This window comes from Aythya marila (assembly GCF_965140915.1).
Source record: "Aythya marila genome assembly, chromosome: 28".
Lineage (NCBI taxonomy): Eukaryota > Metazoa > Chordata > Aves > Anseriformes > Anatidae > Aythya > Aythya marila.
Window position 1 is genome coordinate 1,402,031 of NC_139069.1, and position 20,213 is coordinate 1,422,243.

Genomic DNA, 20,213 nt, shown 5'->3' on the forward strand with positions numbered 1-20,213 from the left:
GCAGTCCCTGCGCTGGGGCCAGACCCGGCTCAAGAGATGGAGGTCTGTGAAGCTGCAGGAGCCCTGCTCTCTTGCCTGGCAGATCCCCAGCACACAGTGCCTGTGCCCCGCAGGGCCAGCCCCGCTCCCCAGGCCAGCACAAGAGGCCTGGTCCAGCCACAGAGCAGCTCCACATTCCTCTCCAGCATGTTATTTGCCATCAGACTAAGCACAACCGGGACAGTCCCAGGCCAGTCAAGGCCAGTTATTGTTTGCTGAGCCATGTGCAGCCAAGAACGGAGCTCCCAGTCCAGCACTACACTGAGCACTCTGAGATTCTGATCCATAGTGAAGCCCCGAAAAGCAAGAGGCCCGTTCATGCAGCAGTTCCTTGGGTATATTCCTTCCACCAGCTTTGGAAGAGCTGTGCAATGAAAGAGATACCACTGAACAGACAACAAGATTGTCAGCAAGATACATGAGATCTCAAGACTTAGTTGAATGTGAAAGCACAAGAGAACAATGAGGAAGCCAAAGGGAGCAGCAGTGACAAGGCCACGTCCTGCTACTGGCCATGGCCATGGCTCCAGGGAAGCAGCAGCCCCAACCCGAAGGCAGCAGAGAGGCAGAGCCCAGCGGGCGGTGAGCCTCTTGGCCCTGAGCCCCTCCTGCATGCTGGGGCTGCTCCCCCAGAATCAGAGGAGATGGGAAAAGAGGGATACTGAGTCCAACGAATTTATGCTGTCTTCTTTATTGTCTGTACTTACAGAGGAAGCCTAGTTCAATATGATTGATTAGAAGACATAGTCAAAGTAAATAAATTACTTAATAAATTAAAACAATGTCAAAAGTTATGAAAATAATAAAAATGAAAAATGAAATGAAAATCTCTCGTCAGTTACTTAAAATAGAATGGTTGCATTTAAAGGATTATTATTGTTATTACAATATGATAATAATACTAAGTACAAAAAATGATATGATACAAATAACAATAATGTTAACAGCACTGATGCTTAAGAAGCACATATAGAAACAGTTTCCTCACTGCAACCTTGAGCTCCTGGTTCCTCATGCTGTAGATGAGGGGGTTCACTGCTGGAGGTGCCACTGAGTACAAAAGTGACACCACCAAGTCCAGAGATGGGGAAGAGATGGAAGCGGGCTTCAGGTAGGCAAACACGGAAGTGCTGAGAAAGAGGAAGGCCATGGCCAGGTGAGGGAGGCACGTGGAAAAGGCTTTGTGCCGGCCCTGTTCAGAGGGCATCCTCAGCATTGCCCTGAAGATTTGCACATAGGACAGCACAATGAAAACAAAAGAACCAAGGACTAAAGAAATACTAAAACACAAGTGCCCCAACAAGTGCTCCCCCAGCTCCTGAGGGGATAGGAAGAGATGGCAGCTCATAACAATGAATTTCTTCTGGATTCTTTATTGTGTTTACCTACACAGGAAGCCTGGTTCTATAGGTAAATCTTTAACAAGTAGGAGGTTAAGATTAATATTATTTATATCTGAAACAATAGCTAGTGAAAATAACAACACAGACAAATAAAAAGAAAAAAAAAATGTATCTTAAAGTTTTCAAAAAATAGGTGTTTCTGATTATAAGCTTATTGTTATAGTCAACGAAGCTGAAGAATATGTATTCAATCAGTGTCCTCACTGCAACCGTTAGTTCCAGGTTCCTCATGTTTTAGATGAGTGGGTTCACTGCTGGAGGCACTGGCGATGGGAAGAGACTGTGGTAGAGACTAATGAAATTGTCCCAGTTTCTTTATTGTCTTTATTTAAACAAGAATAATGATTGTAAAGTTATTTGAAATTATCGACTTCATAATAATAATAATAAAATAATAATTAGGAGGCTTAGAATAACATTAAATCAAAGCAACCAATTATAGGAAATAATAATAAAGAAAATTACTTTCAAGAATTTGCACTAAGAGTGTTTGTTTGCAGAAATCCTATTACCATTTTACGCACATTATTAATGCTGAAGGAAGAGGTATAAAATAGTTTCCTCACTGCATGTTTGAGCTCCTGGTTCCTCATGCTGTAAATGAGGGGATTCACTGCTGGAGGCAACACTGAGTATAGAACTGCCATCACCAGGTCCAGGGATGCGGAAGAGATGGAGGGGGGCTTCAGGTAGGCAAATATGGCAGTGCTGACAAACAGGGAGACCACGGCCAGGTGAGGGAGGCACGTGGAAAAGGCTTTGTGCCGGGCCTGCTCAGAGGGCATCCTCAGCACTGTCCTGAAGATCTACACATACGAGAAAACAATGAAAACAAAACAACCAATGACTAAAGAAATACTAAACAAAAGTGCCCCGACTTCCCTGAGGTAGGCATCTGAGCAGGAGAGCTTGATGATCTGGGGAATTTGACAAAAGAATTGGTCAACAGAGTTGCCTTGGCAGAGGGGAAGGGAAAATGTGTTGGCTGTGTGAAGGACAGCATTGAGAAAGCCACTGCCCCAGGCAGCTGCTGCCATCTGGGCACAAGCTCTGCTGCTCAGGAGGCTCCCGTAGTGCAGGGGCTTGCAGATGGCAACGTAGCGGTCATAGGCCATGACGGTGAGAAGGGAAAACTCTGAGCCAAAGAAGAAGACAAAAAAGAGAACTTGAGCAGCACATCCTTGATAGGAGATGGCCCTGGTGTCCCAGAGGGCATTGGCCATGGCTTTGGGCAGAGTGGTGGAGATGCAGCCCAGGTCCAGGAGGGCGAGGTTGAGCAGGAAGAAGTACATGGCAGTGTGGAGGTGGTGGTCGCAGGCTATGGCACTGAGGATGAGGCCGTTGCCCAGGAGGGCAGCCAGGTAGATGCCCAGGAAGAGCGCGAAGTGCAGGAGCTGCAGCTTGTGCGTGTCTGCGAATGCCAGCAGCAGGAACTCACTGACAGAGCTGATGTTGGGCATTTGTTGACATTGAACACAGTTGTCTGTTGAAGAGGAGAAGGCAGAACAATGTTAGTTCACACTTCTCTGAGGGAGACTTATTGCAAGTCTTAGAGCACCCTCCAGCCTGAGCATCTCTCTTTTCAGAAGAACCTTTCTGCAGCTCTCTTACTTGAGCTCCAGCTGGTGCTGGCTGAGAGTGGCACTGGGAGCAGGGGCTGCTGTAGGCTGCAGAGGAGTCCTTGCTGCTGTAGAAAAGAAAGAAATCAGGAACATGGGGGAAGCTTAAGTTCTGTTCACTGGTCAGATCAATGAGCTTTTCAGTGTTATTTCAAACAACTCCTCTGAATGCAGTTACACAGGCCACTGCCCACAAGTCGTGTTCTAATCTACCCTGTGTTTGCTGTCTTTGAGCCGCAGGACCATCAAGCTCTGGAGTTTCCTTGAGAAGAAACTGGAGACAACTGAGAGCAGAGAAGCCCCAGTCCAAGTGCAGCTGGACAGAAACCTCACCTTAGGTGAAGTTCTCACACAGACAGAACCTGGGAGCATCTCTTTGAGCTCTACCTTCTCTTCTACCCCTGCCTGCCCCACAGCCCATGGGCTGCAGGGGGAGAGGAGGCCAGGGAGGGGCTGCTCCAGGGGAAGGCGTCTGCACTGCAGGGCATGGCCATGAGGTGCCCGAATCCCCCCTGCCATGGCGTTTCTGCCAACAGCTCCTGCTGGCCGCCTGCCCCTCTGTGCTGCCTGCAGCTGTCCCTGCTGGGAGCTGCTGCTCTGCGCCCACCTCTTCTTTCCCCCTGCCCGTGCTCACAGACCCCATCCCACGCGGCTGTGCTCAGCGCTGCCCTGCAGCACCCTGCCACCAACAGGGCCCTGCCAAGGGGCACCTCCATGGCTGCAGGAGTTACAGGGCAGCTGACAGAGAGCCCGGCATGGCCAGCCAGGGCAGGGTGTACTGGGCTGACTGGGGGCACCTGCCTTAGGGCACTCCAAGGAGCTTCTGCCAGACTTCCTCACCTCGCACTGCAACCCAGCAAAACTCTCAAAGCCTACTGCATTGCCCACTGCCCTCCCAGAAACAAGACCCAGCACGAGACCCTTCCAGGACCTGCAGCTGCATGGCCCTGCAGCCAGACACTTACCTTGTCAAGGGCTGTGCAGGTTTCTCCTGCAGGCAGCTCTCAGAATCCTCCCACTGCCAACTGCCTTCAGCCCCTCTCTTATTTTCTTCTCTCTGTGTCTGTGCTTCTATGTCTCTTTCCTGCTGTGCTGTGCAGAGGAGCTGCTCCTGGGCACAGCTGTCTCTCTGCACCACGGCCCTCTTGCCACGAGCTCCCCTTGGGCTCACGAGCCCAGCCCAGCTCAGCAGCACAGCACCAGCCCAAGGCACTGCAATCACCCCTCTGGGGGCTTTGCTGATGAGCCCACGAACCTCAGGCACTCAGAGACAATTGAAGACATCTCTCCAGAAGTCCAAGTCAGAGGCAAGTTTCCTGCAGTGTCCCCCTGAGGGCCAGCACTGACACAGCCTCCCTTGGAGCTCGTTAGAGCCAAACCCTGGAGGCAGTGAGGACAAGAAGACAAAGGCAATGTGAAGGTGACACTGAGGTGTAGGAAAAGTGGATGTGTGTCACCAAGCTCAAGGGCCAGGACTTGACATCCATCCCATTTTAAGGGGGATCCTTTCCCTTGACAGGTTGCTCAGGGCTCTTTGTGGGGCAGTAGGAGATGGGGATGTGCATGGCCAAGTGCAGGAGAATGGTACAACCCCTGCCTGGTTCATGGGTGGGGGCGAGAAGGCAATGAGGCCCTGGTGCTTTACCAATCAGCTGTCTCCTCTAAGGGCTCAGTGGCAGAGACAACAGCCATAGCCATGAACACAAAGACCTGGGTCCTGCTGGGACTTTGAGCCTTGCCATAGCCCTTGCTCCTCTCCAAACCAGGATGGCCTAGAGAATCCCAGACCTGTACCTCTTCACTGGTTAGTTGAAGACACTTGTCCTTGTGGTGTCATACCGGATCTGATATGAGCATGATAACTCAGATCTTTTTGGTGGCCGTGCTCCTCATGAGGCAGCTCTGTAGGAAGCTGGTCTGGTTCCTCGTGAGGAGGCACCTCTGCTCATATGGCATCCCTTGTGGTGCCCAGGCCCTCCTCGTCCTGTGTACTCTGCAGTGTCCCAGTCTGCTCTGATATGTGGCGTTACTCTCCCTCTCGTTCAGGACTGGGCTCTTCTCCTTGTAAATGTCTAGAGGTTTCTTTAGACAAAATCCTGTAGTTTCTCAAGCTCCCACCACACTGATGCTCTGTTCTGTCAGATGTTCCTGTCCGCAGGCAGACAGTTCAGCCTTCATGTGATTGTGCTGTCTCTGACAAGACAGCAGCATTGGGAGGTACAGGGGACACTGAAGCACACAGAATTGTCTGGGTTGGAGGAGACCTCAAGATAATCGAGTCCAACCTCTGACCTAACACTAACAAGTCCTCCACTAAACCAATGTTTGGATAATACAGGAGTAACTGGCTAAATGGAATTGCAGCACAGTCACAGAAAGGTAGTGGGTGGAAGTCTTCCAGATTCTACTTTTTCTGTTCTTCATTCTCATGCATGCTGTCAGTTTCTCGGGAGTTGTGTCCTAAATGTTATGGGGTTGTGCAGAACAACGTTAGAAAGGCCAAAGCCCAGCTGGAGCTTAATCAATCCATTCCTGTCAAAGACAATAAACACTGCTTATATAAATACTTTAAATAAAAGAGGATTAAGATTCATCATAAATTATTGAATGTGGGGGGAAACCTGGTGCCAAGAGATGAGGTAAAGGCTGAGGTACTTAATGCCTTCTTTGCCTCAGTCTGTAGCAGCAAGACCAGATGTTTCCCTGGTCATTTCTTCCTCCTCATGGCCAGAGCCCACCTTTTAGGGTGGTTTGTGTCTTTTTTTTTTTTTTTTTTTTTCCTCCTGCTCTTTCCTACTACCAAAGCAGGCTCCATCAGGGTGGAAACCACTCCTCAAGTAGGCATCCCAACCCAGCAGGCTCCTTGCGGCCTCTCAGCCAACCACACACAAGTCACCTCAGCAGCAGCTTCCAAGCCAGGGGCCTGCTGCTGGCCTTGCAGCTTCTTGGCTACACACAGCCAAGCCTTGTGCCTGCTGCTGCCCACTCATGGACTCAAGCAGAAGGGACAGGACAACCCATATGGGGGCTTTCTTTCTGCCTGGGTCCTCCTGGGTCTGGAGGCAGAGGGGATCCCACAGTCAGCATGACAAGCAGGTGCCTTGACTTCTCAAAAGTAAAGGGTGACCTGACACCTCCAGACACAAGTGACCTCACAGTCCCTTTCTGTGACACATTCCTGCTGCTGCCCTATCAAGTGCAGAGACAGAAGTGACCTCACAGTCCCTGCCACAGTCACATTCCTTCTGCTGGGCCATGAGATCCTCAGGCATAGCTGACTGCTTTCTATTTCCCAAGGGACTAAGGCTCAACTTTCTGGGTTAGAGAGTAAACAAATGTTTACTGGGAATATTTGGTGTTCTTCTCTGTTTAGGGTATGGTCAGGCTCTGTAGTTTAGGTCATTTTTAGGTCTGCCTAGAAGCCGAGGTTTAAATAGAGTATTTTAATACTAATATTAAGGAAAGGGATTAGGGTGAGTAAAAGAGTAAAAGTAATGGAAAGGAGCTATGGGATGAGTTTTGCTTCAAGGGATACCTTGTGTTCAAGCTTTAGAGAAATGGATTCCTGTCAGAGTGTTGGAACAGCATTTAGATTTCGGGATTAAAACTACTGGTTAAAATAGTGTAAGGGCCATACATGACTGTACAAGTCAGTGTTGCTTCATAATCTACATTACATGATTCCTCTTACCTCTACAAAATCATTAATTGGCCATGCTCCTCTTGCCACCTGAAAATGTCACATCTCTCGTGTCCAGGTTGCTCCTGACCTCCCCATATCTTACTGGGATCAGCTTTCTGATGACATCCATGACATAGGCAGTATATGTCTCACGTCTGTGGGCTATTCTGTTCTTCAGAGAGAAGTGGCATTGTAGTCAGGAGGGAAAAGGGCCTAAAGGAGCATCCTGCCCCATATGCCCATCAGCTCTGCCTCTCTACAAAACTGCGCATCCTACCTACTAGTTTTGTTTCCAGAATAGCTTCCATGGATCTCGAGTTCTTTTTCCAGGCCCTCACAAATACTTCATTTTTGGATGTGTAGAGATGGAATAAGGAAAGCAATGCGCGGATAGAACTGAGCTTAGCAAGGGATGCAAAGAATAACAGGAAGAGATTCTAGAGATACATAGCTCAGAAAAGAAAGGCCAAGGAGAGTGTACCCGCTCTGATGGATGAGAAGGGTAAACTGGTAATGACAGGCATGGAGAAGCCTGAGGGCCTCAACAACATCTTTGCCTCAGTCTTCCCTGCCAATCAGGCTTCCCAAGTCTTTACTTTTCCTGAAGCCATGGGTGGAGGCTGGGAGGCAAAGTCCCACCTGCTCTTAGTGAAAAGCAGGTTTGAGACCACCTGAAGAAACTAAACAAGTACAAGTCTATGGGGCTTGATGACTTGCATCCCAGGGTCCTGAGGGAACTGGCTGATGTAGTTGCCAAGCCTCTCTCCATCATATCTGAAAAGTCCTGGCAGTTGGGTGAAGTCCCTGGTGACCTGAAAAAGGAAAACATCACTCCCATTTTTAAAAAAGGATAGAAAGGAGGACCCAGGGAACTACCGAATCGTGAGCCACACCCCTGTGCCTGAAAAGATCATGGAAAAGATCCTCCTGGAATCAGTTTCAAGGCACATGCAAGACAAAGAGGTGATCTCAGACAGCCAGCATGGCTTCTCCAGGGGGTAAATCTGGTAGCTTTCTACAATGGAGTGACTACATCAGACAACAATGGAAGACAGACCACCTAATTGGATTTCTGTAAGACATTTGACACTATCCCACATGACATCCTGATCTCCAAATTGGAGAGATACGCATTTGATGGGTGCACCATTCAGTGGATAAGGAGTTGGCCTGAAGGTCACACCGAGAGAGAAGTGGTCAATGGATCTATGTCCAAGTGGAGGCTGGTGATGAGTGGTGTACCTCAGGGGTCTGTCCTGGGACAGGTATTGTTTAATATCTTTATCAATGAAATAGACAGTGGGGTCAAGTGCACCCTCAGCAAGTGTGCAGATGACACCAAGCTGAGTGGTGTAGTTGATGCAACAGAGGAAGGGATGCCACCCAAGTGGTTCTGGGAAAGCTTGAAATTTGGCCCCATGTGAACCTAAGCAGGTTCTATAAGTCCAAGTGCTAAGTGCTGCACCTGGGCCGGGGAAATCCCATACAGGAGGATAGACTGGGATAAGAACTGATTGACAGTAGCCCTGCAGAGAAGGACTTGGGGATTCTGCTGAACAAAAAGCTCAACCTGAGCCAGCAGTGTGCCCTTGTAGCCCAGAAGGCCAACTGTATCCTGGGCTGCATCAGCAGAGGAGTGGCCAGCAGGTGGAGGCAGGTGATTCACCCCTTCTACTCTGTCCTTGTGAGGCTCCACTTGGAGTCCTGCATCCAGGACTGGGGCCGCCAGCACATGAAGGGTGTGGGTCTATTAGAATGGGTCTAGAGGAGGGCCACGAAGATGATCAAGGGTCTGGAAAACCTCTCCTATGAAGAAAGGCTGAGAGAGCTGGGGCTCTTCAGCCTGGAGAAGAAAAGGTTCCCGGGTGACCTCATCACAGCCTTTCAGTACTTAAAGGGGGCTTATAAAAAAAATGGAGAGTGACTCTTGAAGTGGAGAGTGACTCTGAAGTTGCGAAATCTTCAGCACTTGTTCTCGTGGGGGACTTCAACTTCCCTGACATATCCTGGAAGCACAACACAGCCCTGAGAAAGCAGTCTAGGAGGTTTCTGGAGAGAGTGGAAGATAGCTTCCTGACGCAGCTAGTTAGTGAGCCTACCAGGGGTGGTGCCCCGCTAGACCTTTTCTTCACAAACAGAGAAGGACTGGTGGAGGATGTGATTGTCGGGAGCTGTCTTGGGCAGAGTGACCACGAAATGGTGGAGTTCACTATTCTTGGCGAGGCCAGGAAGGCGACCAGTAAAACCGCTGTATTGGACTTCCGGAGGGCTGACTTTGAGCTGCTCAGGACACTGGTTGGTGGAGTCCCTTGGGAGGCGGTTCTGAAGGGCAGAGGGGTCCAGGAAGGCTGGGCGCTCTTCAAGAGGGAAATCTTAATGGCGCAGGAACGGTCTGTCCCCACGTGCCCAAAGATGAGCTGGCGGGGAAGAAGACCAGGCTGGCTCAACAGAGAATTGTGGCTTGATCTTAGGAGAAAAAAGAGGGTTTATAATCTTTGGAAAAGTGGGCAGGCCACTAGGGAGGACTATAAGGATGTTGCGAGGCTGTGCAGGGACAAAATTAGGAAGGCCAAAGCTCATCTGGAGCTCAATCTGGCTACTGCTGTTAAAGATAACAAAAAACGTTTCTATAAATACATCAACACAAAAAGGAGGACTAAGGAGAATCTCCATCCTTTACTGGATGCGGGGGGAAACTTAGTTACAAGAGATGAGGAAAAGGCGGAGGTGCTCAATGCCTTCTTTGCCTCAGTCTTTAGCGGCAATACCGGTTGTTCTCTGGATACCCAGTACCCTGAGCTGGTGGAAGGGGATGGGGAGCAGGATGTGGCCCTCACTATCCATGAAGAACTGGTTGGTGACCTGCTACGGCACTTGGATGTGCACAAGTCAATGGGGCCGGATGGGATCCACCCAAGGGTACTGAGAGAACTGGCAGAGGAGCTGGCCAAGCCACTATCCATCATTTATCAGCAGTCGTGGCGATCGGGGGAGGTCCCAGTTGACTGGCGGCTAGCAAACGTGACACCCATCTACAAGAAGGGCCGGAGGGCAGACCCGGGAAACTACAGGCCTGTCAGTTTGACCTCAGTGCCAGGAAAGCTCATGGAGGAGATCCTCCTGAGAGTCATCACGCAGCACTTGCAGGGGAAGCAGGTGATCAGGCCCAGTCAGAATGGCTTTATGAAAGGCAGGTCCTGCTTGATGAACCTGATCTCCTTCTATGACCAAGTGACGCGCTGGGTGGACAAGGGAAAGGCTGTGGATGTGGTCTACCTTGACTTCAGCAAGGCTTTTGACACCGTCTCCCACAGCATTCTCCTCAAGAAACTGGCTGCTCTTGGCTTGGACTGGCGCACGCTTCGTTGGGTTAGAAACTGGCTGGATAGCCGGGCCCAAAGAGTCGTGGTGAATGGAGCCAAGTCCAGTTGGAGGCCAGTCACTAGTGGCGTCCCCCAGGGCTCGGTACTGGGGCCAGTCCTCTTTAATATCTTCATCGATGATCTGGACGAGGGCATCGAGTGCACCCTCAGTAAGTTTGCAGATGACACCAAGTTAGGTGCGTGTGTCAATCTGCTTGAGGGTAGGAAAGCTCTGCAGGAGGATCTGGATAGGCTGCACCGATGGGCTGAGGTCAACTGCATGAAGTTCAACAAGGCCAAGTGCCGGGTCCTGCACCTGGGGCACAATAACCCCAAGCAGAGCTACAGGCTCGGTGATGAGTGGTTGGAGAGCTGCCAGGCAGAGAAGGACCTGGGAGTGATGGTGGATAGTCAGCTGAATATGAACCAGCAGTATGCTTATGTGGCCAAGAAGGCCAACAGCATCCTGGCTTGCATAAGAAACAGTGTGGCCAGCAGGGCTAGGGAGGTGATCGTCCCCCTGTACTCAGCTCTGGTGAGGCCACACCTCGAGTACTGTGTTCAGTTTTGGGCCCCTCGCTACAAGAAGGACATGGAGGTGCTTGAGCGGGTGCAGAGAAGGGCGACGAAGCTGGTGAGGGGCCTGGAGAACAAGTCCTACGAGGAGCGGCTGAGGGAGCTGGGCTTGTTCAGCCTGGAGAAGAGGAGGCTCAGGGGCGACCTTATTGCTCTCTACAGATACCTTAAAGGAGGCTGTAGCGAGGTGGGGGTTGGTCTATTCTCCCACATGCCTGGTGACAGGACGAGGGGGAATGGGCTTAAGTTGAGCCAGGGGAGTTTTAGGTTAGACGTTAGGAAGAACTTCTTTACCGAAAGGGTTGTGAGGCATTGGAACAGGCTGCCCAGGGAAGTGGTGGAGTCACCATCCCTGGAAGTCTTTAAAAGACATTTAGATGTAGAGCTTAGGGATACGGTTTAGTGGGGACTGTTAGCGTTAGGTCAGAGGTTGGACTCGATGATCTTGAGGTCTCTTCCAACCTAGAAATTCTGTGATTCTGTTATAACACTGTTCTTCCCTTGGCATCACCCTGCCCACCACAGCCCACAGACCCCAGCAAGAGCCTTGAGACAGATGTGGGGATGCAGGATCTCCCCTTCCAGTGGCTGGGGGCAAACCCTTGGCCCTTCTGCATCACCAAAACCAACCAAGATTTTTCTCAACACAGTGCTTTGCCTGTCTGTAACCATGGCCTCCAGTTATCTTCCAGTTATGAGCTTCCTTTGGTAGTAGGAAAGAACAGGAGAGAAAAAATGCCACAAAGCGTACCCTGGAAGGTTGGCACTGGCCATGAGGAGGAAGAAATTTCCAGGGGAACAGCTGGTCTTGCTACTAGTAACAGAGGCAAAGAATGCATTAAGTGTCTCAGCCTTTACCTCATCCCTTTTCACCAGGTTTTTCCCCCAAAATCCAATAAAGCATTATGATTCTTTCTAATACTCCTTCATTGAAAGTAGTGTTTTTTTTTTATTATTATTATTTTTTTTTTATTGTCTTTGAGAGTAATAGATGGATTGAGCTCCAGCTGGGCTTTGGTCCTTCCAATTTTCACCTGCACAGCCCCATAACATTCAGAAAACGATTCCAGAGAAACTGACAGCATGCATTAGAAGAAAGCACAGCAAATGTGGAACCTGACTGCCTTCCATCCCCTGCCTTCTGTGACTGTGCTGCAATGCCATTCAAATGGTTACTCCTGAATTATCCACATTTCCCTGCAACTCTTGCTGCTGCTGCTGTCTGGTCAGAGATAGCACAATTACACGAAGGTTGAACTGTCTGCCTGCTGATATTAACAGCTGATAGAATGGAGCATCACTGTGGGTGAACCTTGAGAATCTGCAGGATTTTGACTTCAGAAAACACTTGACTTTCACATGGAGAAGAGCCCAGTCCTTCACCAGAAGAAGAGGAACCCCACACATCAGGGCAGCCTGGGACACTGCTGAGTGAGTAGTGGCCATGAGGAGGAGGCTCTGGGTACAACGAGGGATGCCATAGAGCAGTGGTGCCTGCTCACGAGGAACCAGGTCAGCTTCCTACAGAGCTGCCTTATGAGGAGCATGACCACCAAGAAGATCTGAGTTATCATGCTCAGCTCAGATCTGCTGTGACCCCACAGAGTTAAGGGTCTGCAGCCAAAAAGGAAAGATGTGGAGGTCTCGGAGTCCCTAGCAAAGCCATGTATAGACAGGGTAGAGGTCTGTGACAAGGCTGAAAGTCCCAACAGGACCAGGTCTTTGTGTCCATGGCTATGGCTGTTTTCTCTGTCACTGAGACCTAGGAGGAGACTGATGATCATTAAAGCACCATGGCCTCATTTCCTCTTTGCCCTCACCTAAGAACCAGGCAGGGGTCATACCATTCTCCTGCACTTGACAATGCACATCCCATCTCCTACTGCACCACAAAGAGCCCTGAGCAACCTGTCAAGGAAAGGATCTCCCTTCCGAAGCACTTGGAGTCGAGGCCTGGCCCTTGTGCTTGTGACACACATCCAGTTTGTCTACACATCAGTGTCACCTTCACACTGCCTTTGCCTCCTTGTCCTCACTGCCTCCAGGGTTCTGCTCTAAAGAGCTCCAAGGGAGGCTGTGTCAGTGCTGGCCCTCAGGGGGACACTGCAGGAAACTTGCCTCTGACTTGGACTTCTGGAGAGCTGTCTTCAATTGTCTCTGAGTGCCTGAGGTTCGTGGGCTCATCAGCAAAGCCCCCAGAGGGGTGATTGCAGTGCCTTGGGCTGGTGCTGTGCTGCTGAGCTGGGCCGGGCTCCTGGGCCCAAGGGGAGCTCCTGGCAGACAATGCAGAGGGACAGCTGTGCCCAGGAGCAGCTCCTCTGCACAGCGCAGCAGGGCTGGGGGCTCTGACCGCAGCTGGCACACACAGAGGAGAGAAGGAGAGAGGGCTTGGAGGCACTGAGGAGCGCAACAACAGAGGACAGCGTGTGGCACGACACATCTGCCGGCTCCTGACACCGTGAGACTCTGGCAGCAGGGCCATGCAAGTGGGATTGCCAGAGGGGTCTTCTACAGCTGGCACATCCGATGGCTGATAGCATCTGTCACGATGTGTCTTATTTTACCTGTAATGTGGCACAGAAGATGTTTTAGAGAATGGTATTTTTGAGGGGGCATTTTAATAGGAAGACCGAGTCTTGGTTTATCTGAAATGGAAGACTTGCTTGGATTCTGTGCTTTCAGATTCTTGGTGTGGAGGAGAGGCAGGGTTCATGACAATGAATTGTCTGGATTGTACAGGAGACTGAGACTCCAAGAGTATTGCAGGGAGAGATCAATATGGCAGCAATTAACGTGATCAAATCTCTTCAGGCACCTCAGCCTAAAGACTGAAACAACAATGTTTGTTGTCTCCTCAGGGCTTGTCAGGTCTTTAGGAGCTGCAACCCCTGTGATGTCCTTTATTCAGGAAGCACACAGCTTCTCAGATGGGGTCTGTGAGCAAGGACATGGCAGATACATGGGGACAGAGATCCTGTTTCCAGCAGGGACATAGGAAGGCAGTAGAGATATGAGCAGGGCAGGTGGTGAGAGGGAGCTGCTGCCAGAAATGCTGTGCGAGGGAGGGCTCAGGCACCTCCCTGCCATCCCCTGCAGGGCAGGCGCCTTCCCTGGGACACCCCCTGCTCTCCTCTCCCTCCAGCACAGCCTCTGCCCTCAAGCCCCTGGTGTCCCTTGCAGGAGCTGTGTCATCTGCAGGCAGAGCTGCAGCACAGGAGGGTCTGCTGAGTGTCCGTCTGTCCCTCCCTGGCCTTGCCTCCCCTGGCAGCAGCACGCTGGCATTCCTCCTGTCTTCTCCAGCTGGCCGTGCTGCTGCTGGTCTTGTTCCCAGACTGGCTGGGGATGGGGGTTTCACATACCCATGGCGTGAGCCCTCGGTGTGCTTGGGGGAAGGGGAATACGGGGACAAGGTGATGCGTCTAGAGATGGGCACTTTGAGCCTGGATTCCTCTGCTCTCAGCAGTGTCTTTGTTCTTTTCAATCAAACATGTGAGTACAACTTTCCTACAGCTTTCATGGGGCATCTGAGACCGTACTTGATGGACAGACTGGTTATCCTCCCCAAAAAACACTATGCACTAAAGTGACAGTCCCTTTTTCTCAGATAATGATCTACAAGGATTCCCTTTGAGTCCAGTAGAAATAGCCAGGATCTGTGGCTTAGAAACACTCCTCAGGAGTGGTGGGACAGCTGAAAGAAAAAACTCAAAATACAAAAATTTAAAATAAAATTTAAAAAAAAGTGTCCACAGCTCTGCTCTGCAGTTTGGTGAACTGGGAGCAACACTGTGAAAAACTCTCTGAGATCAGGAGGGAAGAGAAACTGACATTTCCCCATGTTCCTCTTCACCTCTTTCTGTAGGACAGGACTGACTCCTGCATTGCCCACAGTAGAGCCCCCTGTTCCAAGAGACAGCCTCAGGCAGAATGAATAAGGATGCATGAAAGGGATCTGCCAAATGTCTGCCAGAAAGTGCACAATATAGGCAATGATTTTAAATGAGAAACTGAATTTGTTTCCCTCTGATACATTTCTTGTACTTTATTACTCTCATCCTCTACTTTATTCAGGACCATATCCCGAAAAAAGCAGATGTCCAACAGAAGCACCATCACTGAGTTCCTCCTGCTGGCATTTGCAGAGACGCGCGAGCTGCAGCTCCTGCACTTCACGCTCTTCCTGGGCATCTACCTGGCTGCCCTCCTGGGCAATGGCCTCATCCTCAGCGCCGTAGCCTGCCACCACCGCCTCCACACCCACATGTACTTCTTCCTCCTCAACCTCGCCCTCCTCGACCTGGGCTGCATCTCCACCACTCTGCCCAAAGCCATGGCCAATGCCCTCTGGGACACCAGGGCCATCTCCTATCAAGGATGTGCTGCACAGGTCTTCTTTTTTGTTTTTATGATTGGAGCAGAGTATTTCCTCCTCACAGTCATGGCCTATGACCGCTACGTTGCCATCTGCAAGCCCCTGCACTACAGGAGCCTTGTGGGCAGCAGAGCTTGTGCCCAGATGGCAGCAGCTGCCTGGGGCAGTGGCTTTCTCATTGCTGTCCTGCACACAGCCAACACATTTTCCCTTCCCCTCTGCCAAGACAATGCTGTGGACCAGTTCTTCTGTGAAATCCCCCACATCCTCATGCTCTCCTGCTCAGATGCCTACCTCACAGAAGTTGGCATCCTTGTGTTTAGTGTTTCTTTAGTCCTTGGTTGTTTTGTTTTCATTGTTTTCTCCTATGTTCAGATCTTCAGGGCAGTGCTGAGGATGCCCTCTGAGCAGGGCCGGCACAAAGCCTTTTCCACGTGCCTCCCTCACCTGGCCGTCGTCTCCCTTTTTGTCAGCACTGTCACATCTGCCTCCCTGAAGCGTCCATCAAACTCATTCCCATCCCTGGACCTGGTGATGTCATTTTTATACTCAGTGGTGCCTGCAGCACTGAACCCCGTCATCTACAGCATGAGGAACCAGGAATTGAAGGATGTTATAAAGAAACAATTTACACATTTGTTAAAGCATCACTAAAGTTCTCATCAATTTATCCATTCTTGTAGCATATCCAAAAAGAGTTCAGAGAATCTTTCATTTCTAATGTACTTTAGAACTAGTTTTGCAAATACGTGATAACATTTTGAGTTAAATATTAATTTTAGCAGACTGCCTGTTATTTATTTTAATTGCTATAATCAGGTAGTCTAATTTACCTATAGAACTAGGCTTCCTCAGTAGATATAGACAATAAAAAATCCATGAGAACCTCACTGGTCTGAGCTGACATCTCTTCCCATCCCCTCCAGAGCTGGGGGAGCAGCCCCAGCATGCAGGAGGGGCTCGGGGCCAAGAGCCCAGCTGCCACATGCAGGAGCAGCCCTGGTGGTCCTCGGGGCTGCCCCTCACTGCCCGCTCGGCTCTGCCTCTCTGCTGCCTTCAGGTCGGGGCTGCTGCTTCCCTGGAGCCATGGCCATGGCCAGCAGCAGGATGTGGCCTTGTCACTGCTGCTCTCTTTCAGCTTCCACATTATGCTTCTTTCCGTGTTAGTCTTGAGGTCTCATATGCCTTGGTGACAGTCCTGTTGTGTCTCCAGTGGTATCCCTGTGGCTGCTGACAGCAGCAGGCACTGTGCAGCCCTGGGTCACTGCTGAGCAGGGGCTTGTAGTGCAGGATGGCTGGGCTGTGCTCAGCCATGCCCCAGGAGATGACCTTGCTCTCTTCCTCCCCATCACTCCCCACACGGGGCAGGCCCTCAGGAAACACCCCTGAGCCTGGAGATGCACCAACCTGCTGCGGTGAGGTGCCACTACTGCAGGAGGAGAGGGGAGGGTTGGAGAGACACGTGGAGCCTGCAGGCAAGAGTGGTGTGGCCTGGGGAAGTGGGTGGAAAAGTTACCCTTATCCTGGGTAACTTATCCTGGGAAAAGTTACCCTGGAGACATAGGAGCCATTCTGGAAAGAAAAGTTGTAGGCAGGAACCGCACTTTTGTGATGGTGCCGAGCTGCTGGGCACATTGTGCAGGGTGTTTCAATGGACTTTTGTGTCCTTTTCCATCATGTATTAAGTGCCACGTTTCTCAGAAATAGAGTACCCAACAGAGCAGTGACAGATACTCTGAGATCATGAAAGCCACCAGAAAGATGTCCCTAAGAATGTGACTGATATAACGAGGTCAGGAGAAGCCCTGGTCAGGAGAAATGTGAGATTTGGAAGAGAGAATAGGACTATCCAGCAGAAACTAAAGATTTTGTAAAAGGTGAGTTGGTTCAGGCTATGCGGAAGCTGCTGTAACTGTGTCTCAAAACAGTTATATGAGGCTATTCCCAAGTTTCAAAGAGTAAACTTAATTCCTAAATTTAAATGCTACTCCACACCCAGACAGGAATCAACTACTCCTATGCCTGACATCTAAGTATGCACTGAAGCCAAAACTCAGCCCATAGCCTCTTTTCCTTACCCTTACTCTCTTGCTTACATTGATCCCTGTCCTTAACACTAGATTTAAATGCTCAATTTAAGCCTACAATTATTGGAAAAACTAAACAAACCCAAAATCATGAAGCTTTTCCATACTTTAAGCACAGACCTGATACCAACGCAGAACACCAAACCCTCCCAATAAATCTTTCTTTAAACTCAAACCCAGAAAGGTGAGCCCTAGTCCCCGATCCCATGCATGAACACCTAACAGCTGATTCCCTTGTTCCTGTACATTGACTTCCTCACCTTCAGCCCCTCTCCTAACTCTTACCTTTAGGTACTGTACTGGGTCTGGCCCTTGGTGCAGGCCAAGAACTGTGAGGCTGCAATGAAGTCACATGGCATGCAAAGATGGATGTGAGGGGTCGTGGGTCTGATCAGCTTCTGGACCTCAAGGAGATGGGTGGGAATGCTCTGAGGAGCTAAGCTCTGCCTCAGGGTCTCCTGCCCCAGCAGGAGCAATGTGACTGTGGCAGGGACTGTGAGGTCACTTCTGTCTCTGCACTTGATAGGGCAGCAGCAGGAATGTGTCACGCAAAGGGACTGTGAGGTCACTTGTGTCTGGAGGTGGCAGGTCACCCTTGACTTCTCCCTGGGAGCTGCACTTTTGGGCTGACATCTGGCAGTGGCCCTGCTAGGCCAGCAGAAGGCACCTGCTTGGCATGCTGACTGGGGCATCCCCTCTGCCTCCAGACCCAGGAGGACCCAGGCAGAAAGAAGGCCCCCAGATGGGTTGTCCTGTCCCTTCTGCTTGAGTCCATGACTGGGCAGCAGCAGGCACAAGGCTTGGCTGTGTCAAGAAGCTGCAAGGCCAGCAGCAGGCCCCTGGCTTGGAAGGTGCTGCTGAGGTGACTTGTGTCTGGTTGGCTGACCAACCTCAAGGAGCCTGCTGGGTTGGGATGCCTACTTCAGGAGTGCTTTCCACCCTGATGGAGCCTGCTTTGGTAATAGGAAAGAGCAGGAGAGAAAAATGACCATGGAGTATACATTGGAAGTTACACATTGGCCACGAGGAGGAAGAAATTTCTCTCAAAGGGTTGTGCTGTGGTGCCAGAGGTCACCCTCTGATCAGACCCTGGCTTTGTGTTTCAAGGAACAGCTGGTGAGGGATGAGGAGACATGGGTGAAAGCAAGGGATGAGAGCAAGATGGTGAACAGAGATGGGTGTCTGCAGACGTCAAGGAAATAGGGGAAAGTGTGGGACAAAATAGGAAAGCCTTCAGAGGAGAAGGCAGAGTGCTGGTAGAAGTGGAAGGCCCCAACAGCCCTAAGGTTTTTGTCACCTTGGCTAGAGCTTATGAGGAGATATGCTATATTGATTGTGATGGGGCCTCATTGATTTCTTTCAACCCTGTGCATCAGCTCGGAATTGTCATACCGCTGTTCTTCTCATGGCATCACACTGCCCACCACATCCCACAGATCCCTAGGAAAAGCCCTGAGCCAGACGTGGGGGAGCAGGATTTTCTCTCCCAGTAGCTGGTGGCAGGCTTCAGCCCTTCTGCTTTATCAAAGCAAACAAAGACCTTTCTCTGCACAGTGCCTTTGCCTGTCTGTAATCATGGCCTCCAATTATCTGCCCTAACAAGTCTCTGGGGAGGTTGTCTTAGTAATAACCCTCAGTGGCGCCCATTAATATTCCAAGTCACTTCAACTTGTCCTTCTGACTTTACTTGCTCAAGCGGTTACATCATTGTCCTCTCAGTACCTGAGCGTCACAGGCTCAGCACCAAAATACAGCATGGACCTCATTAGAAGGAAGAAACTCCTAGCATCTCCTCTGTATTTTTGTCCAGGACTTCAAGACTTGTACAACTAATTGGAGAGTTTTCATGGTATATTTAAGGAGGAAGATTGCAAAAAGCACCTAATAAAAATCTTTTTTTTTCATCTTAAAGGATGCATTTAGTTGAATTTCAGTTTGAGGTACTACTCTCTAATTGGTATTGATCCAGGGTGTCTCCTTCGGAGATGTGCTTCGGGAGGAAAAGCAGACTCTGGAGGTCTGATACTGCATGGACAACCTTGCTCCTCACCACCCCAGCCCTGCCATTTCTCTCAATGGCCACCTGGTGCTTGCTTCTCATTTCCTTACACCAGACTTCACTCAAGGCTGCAGCTGGATGCTACGGCCCCTTTGCAGCAGCTTCTACCTGCTTTCCTAAGAGATGTGGCTGTACACAGGTGCAGAAGGGTCTTTTAAATTTCCAAGCAAAGAAAATGAAAACATGCAGCAATTTAAAATAAAAATAAAATAAAATAAAATAAAATAAAATAAAATAAAATAAAATAAAATAAAATAAAATAAAATAATAAAACAACCTTCTCATCTTCTATTCCTTCTCTGAGGTTTACCTTCCCAAAAGATTGAATGTACAAGAAGTATTTTATAGTGATCGATATGAAATTATGAACAATAGTATTAGCATTGATCTATACCATATGACTGCAATGATGAAGTATGAGGTTCTTGCTAAGGAAAAAAATTACAGGCTGCTGATAGATGGGCAAGCTGGGCTGCTTCTACCTGAAGCTCAAAGCAGCAACTGGGTCAGTGAGAGCAGTCTGAATGATCAGATGAAGAGGAGGGCAAACCAGAACCATGGGAAGTGCATAGGTGCAGACAGGCATCTGGAAAAGCTACATTGAGCATTGTCTGTTTAATCAAAACTTGTGGATGTGCCTGGAAGATGAGGGAGCACATCGTGACAGACTATGAGAGGACAATGCAACTACAGATGAACACCAGTATTTCTTCTCCTGCGATGAAAATACATCCTGAAAATTCACATTTCTTCATGGTATAAACTACACTGTGTGACATTTCGTGGAAGAGATTGAATCATTTGAAGTGATGAGTAGTTGCTCTATTAGTTAAGTACTAACGAAATTACTGGGTATTGAGGCAGAGCTTTGCTGTCTGACCTTAAGCAATCAGGGAAACCCGCCAGAGACCCAGTTGTATTTGAAGTAGTTCCCTGGATTTGCAGCTGTCAGAAAGAGCCTGCAGGAGAGACCAGAGCCCTTTGGGGGATTCAGTTGGAGCCAGGTGGAGTTCC

At 49.8% G+C, this 20,213-nt stretch overlaps 2 protein-coding genes across 2 annotated transcripts; one reads left to right on the top strand and one right to left on the bottom strand.

The window, feature by feature from the left end:
• Positions 1-979: 979 nt before the first annotated feature.
• LOC309888221 (olfactory receptor 14A16-like) lies at positions 980-2,902 on the bottom strand (the record flags this gene model as incomplete). Its single annotated transcript, XM_082780459.1, has 2 exons — positions 980-1,308; positions 2,281-2,902. The coding sequence occupies 2 exons, from the start codon at positions 2,900-2,902 to the stop codon at positions 980-982; spliced, it is 951 nt and encodes a 316-aa protein (XP_082636585.1).
• Positions 2,903-14,774: 11,872 nt separating this feature from the next.
• LOC309888222 (olfactory receptor 14C36-like) lies at positions 14,775-15,707 on the top strand (the record flags this gene model as incomplete). Its single annotated transcript, XM_082780460.1, has 1 exon — positions 14,775-15,707. The coding sequence occupies one exon, from the start codon at positions 14,775-14,777 to the stop codon at positions 15,705-15,707; it is 933 nt and encodes a 310-aa protein (XP_082636586.1).
• Positions 15,708-20,213: the final 4,506 nt, after the last annotated feature.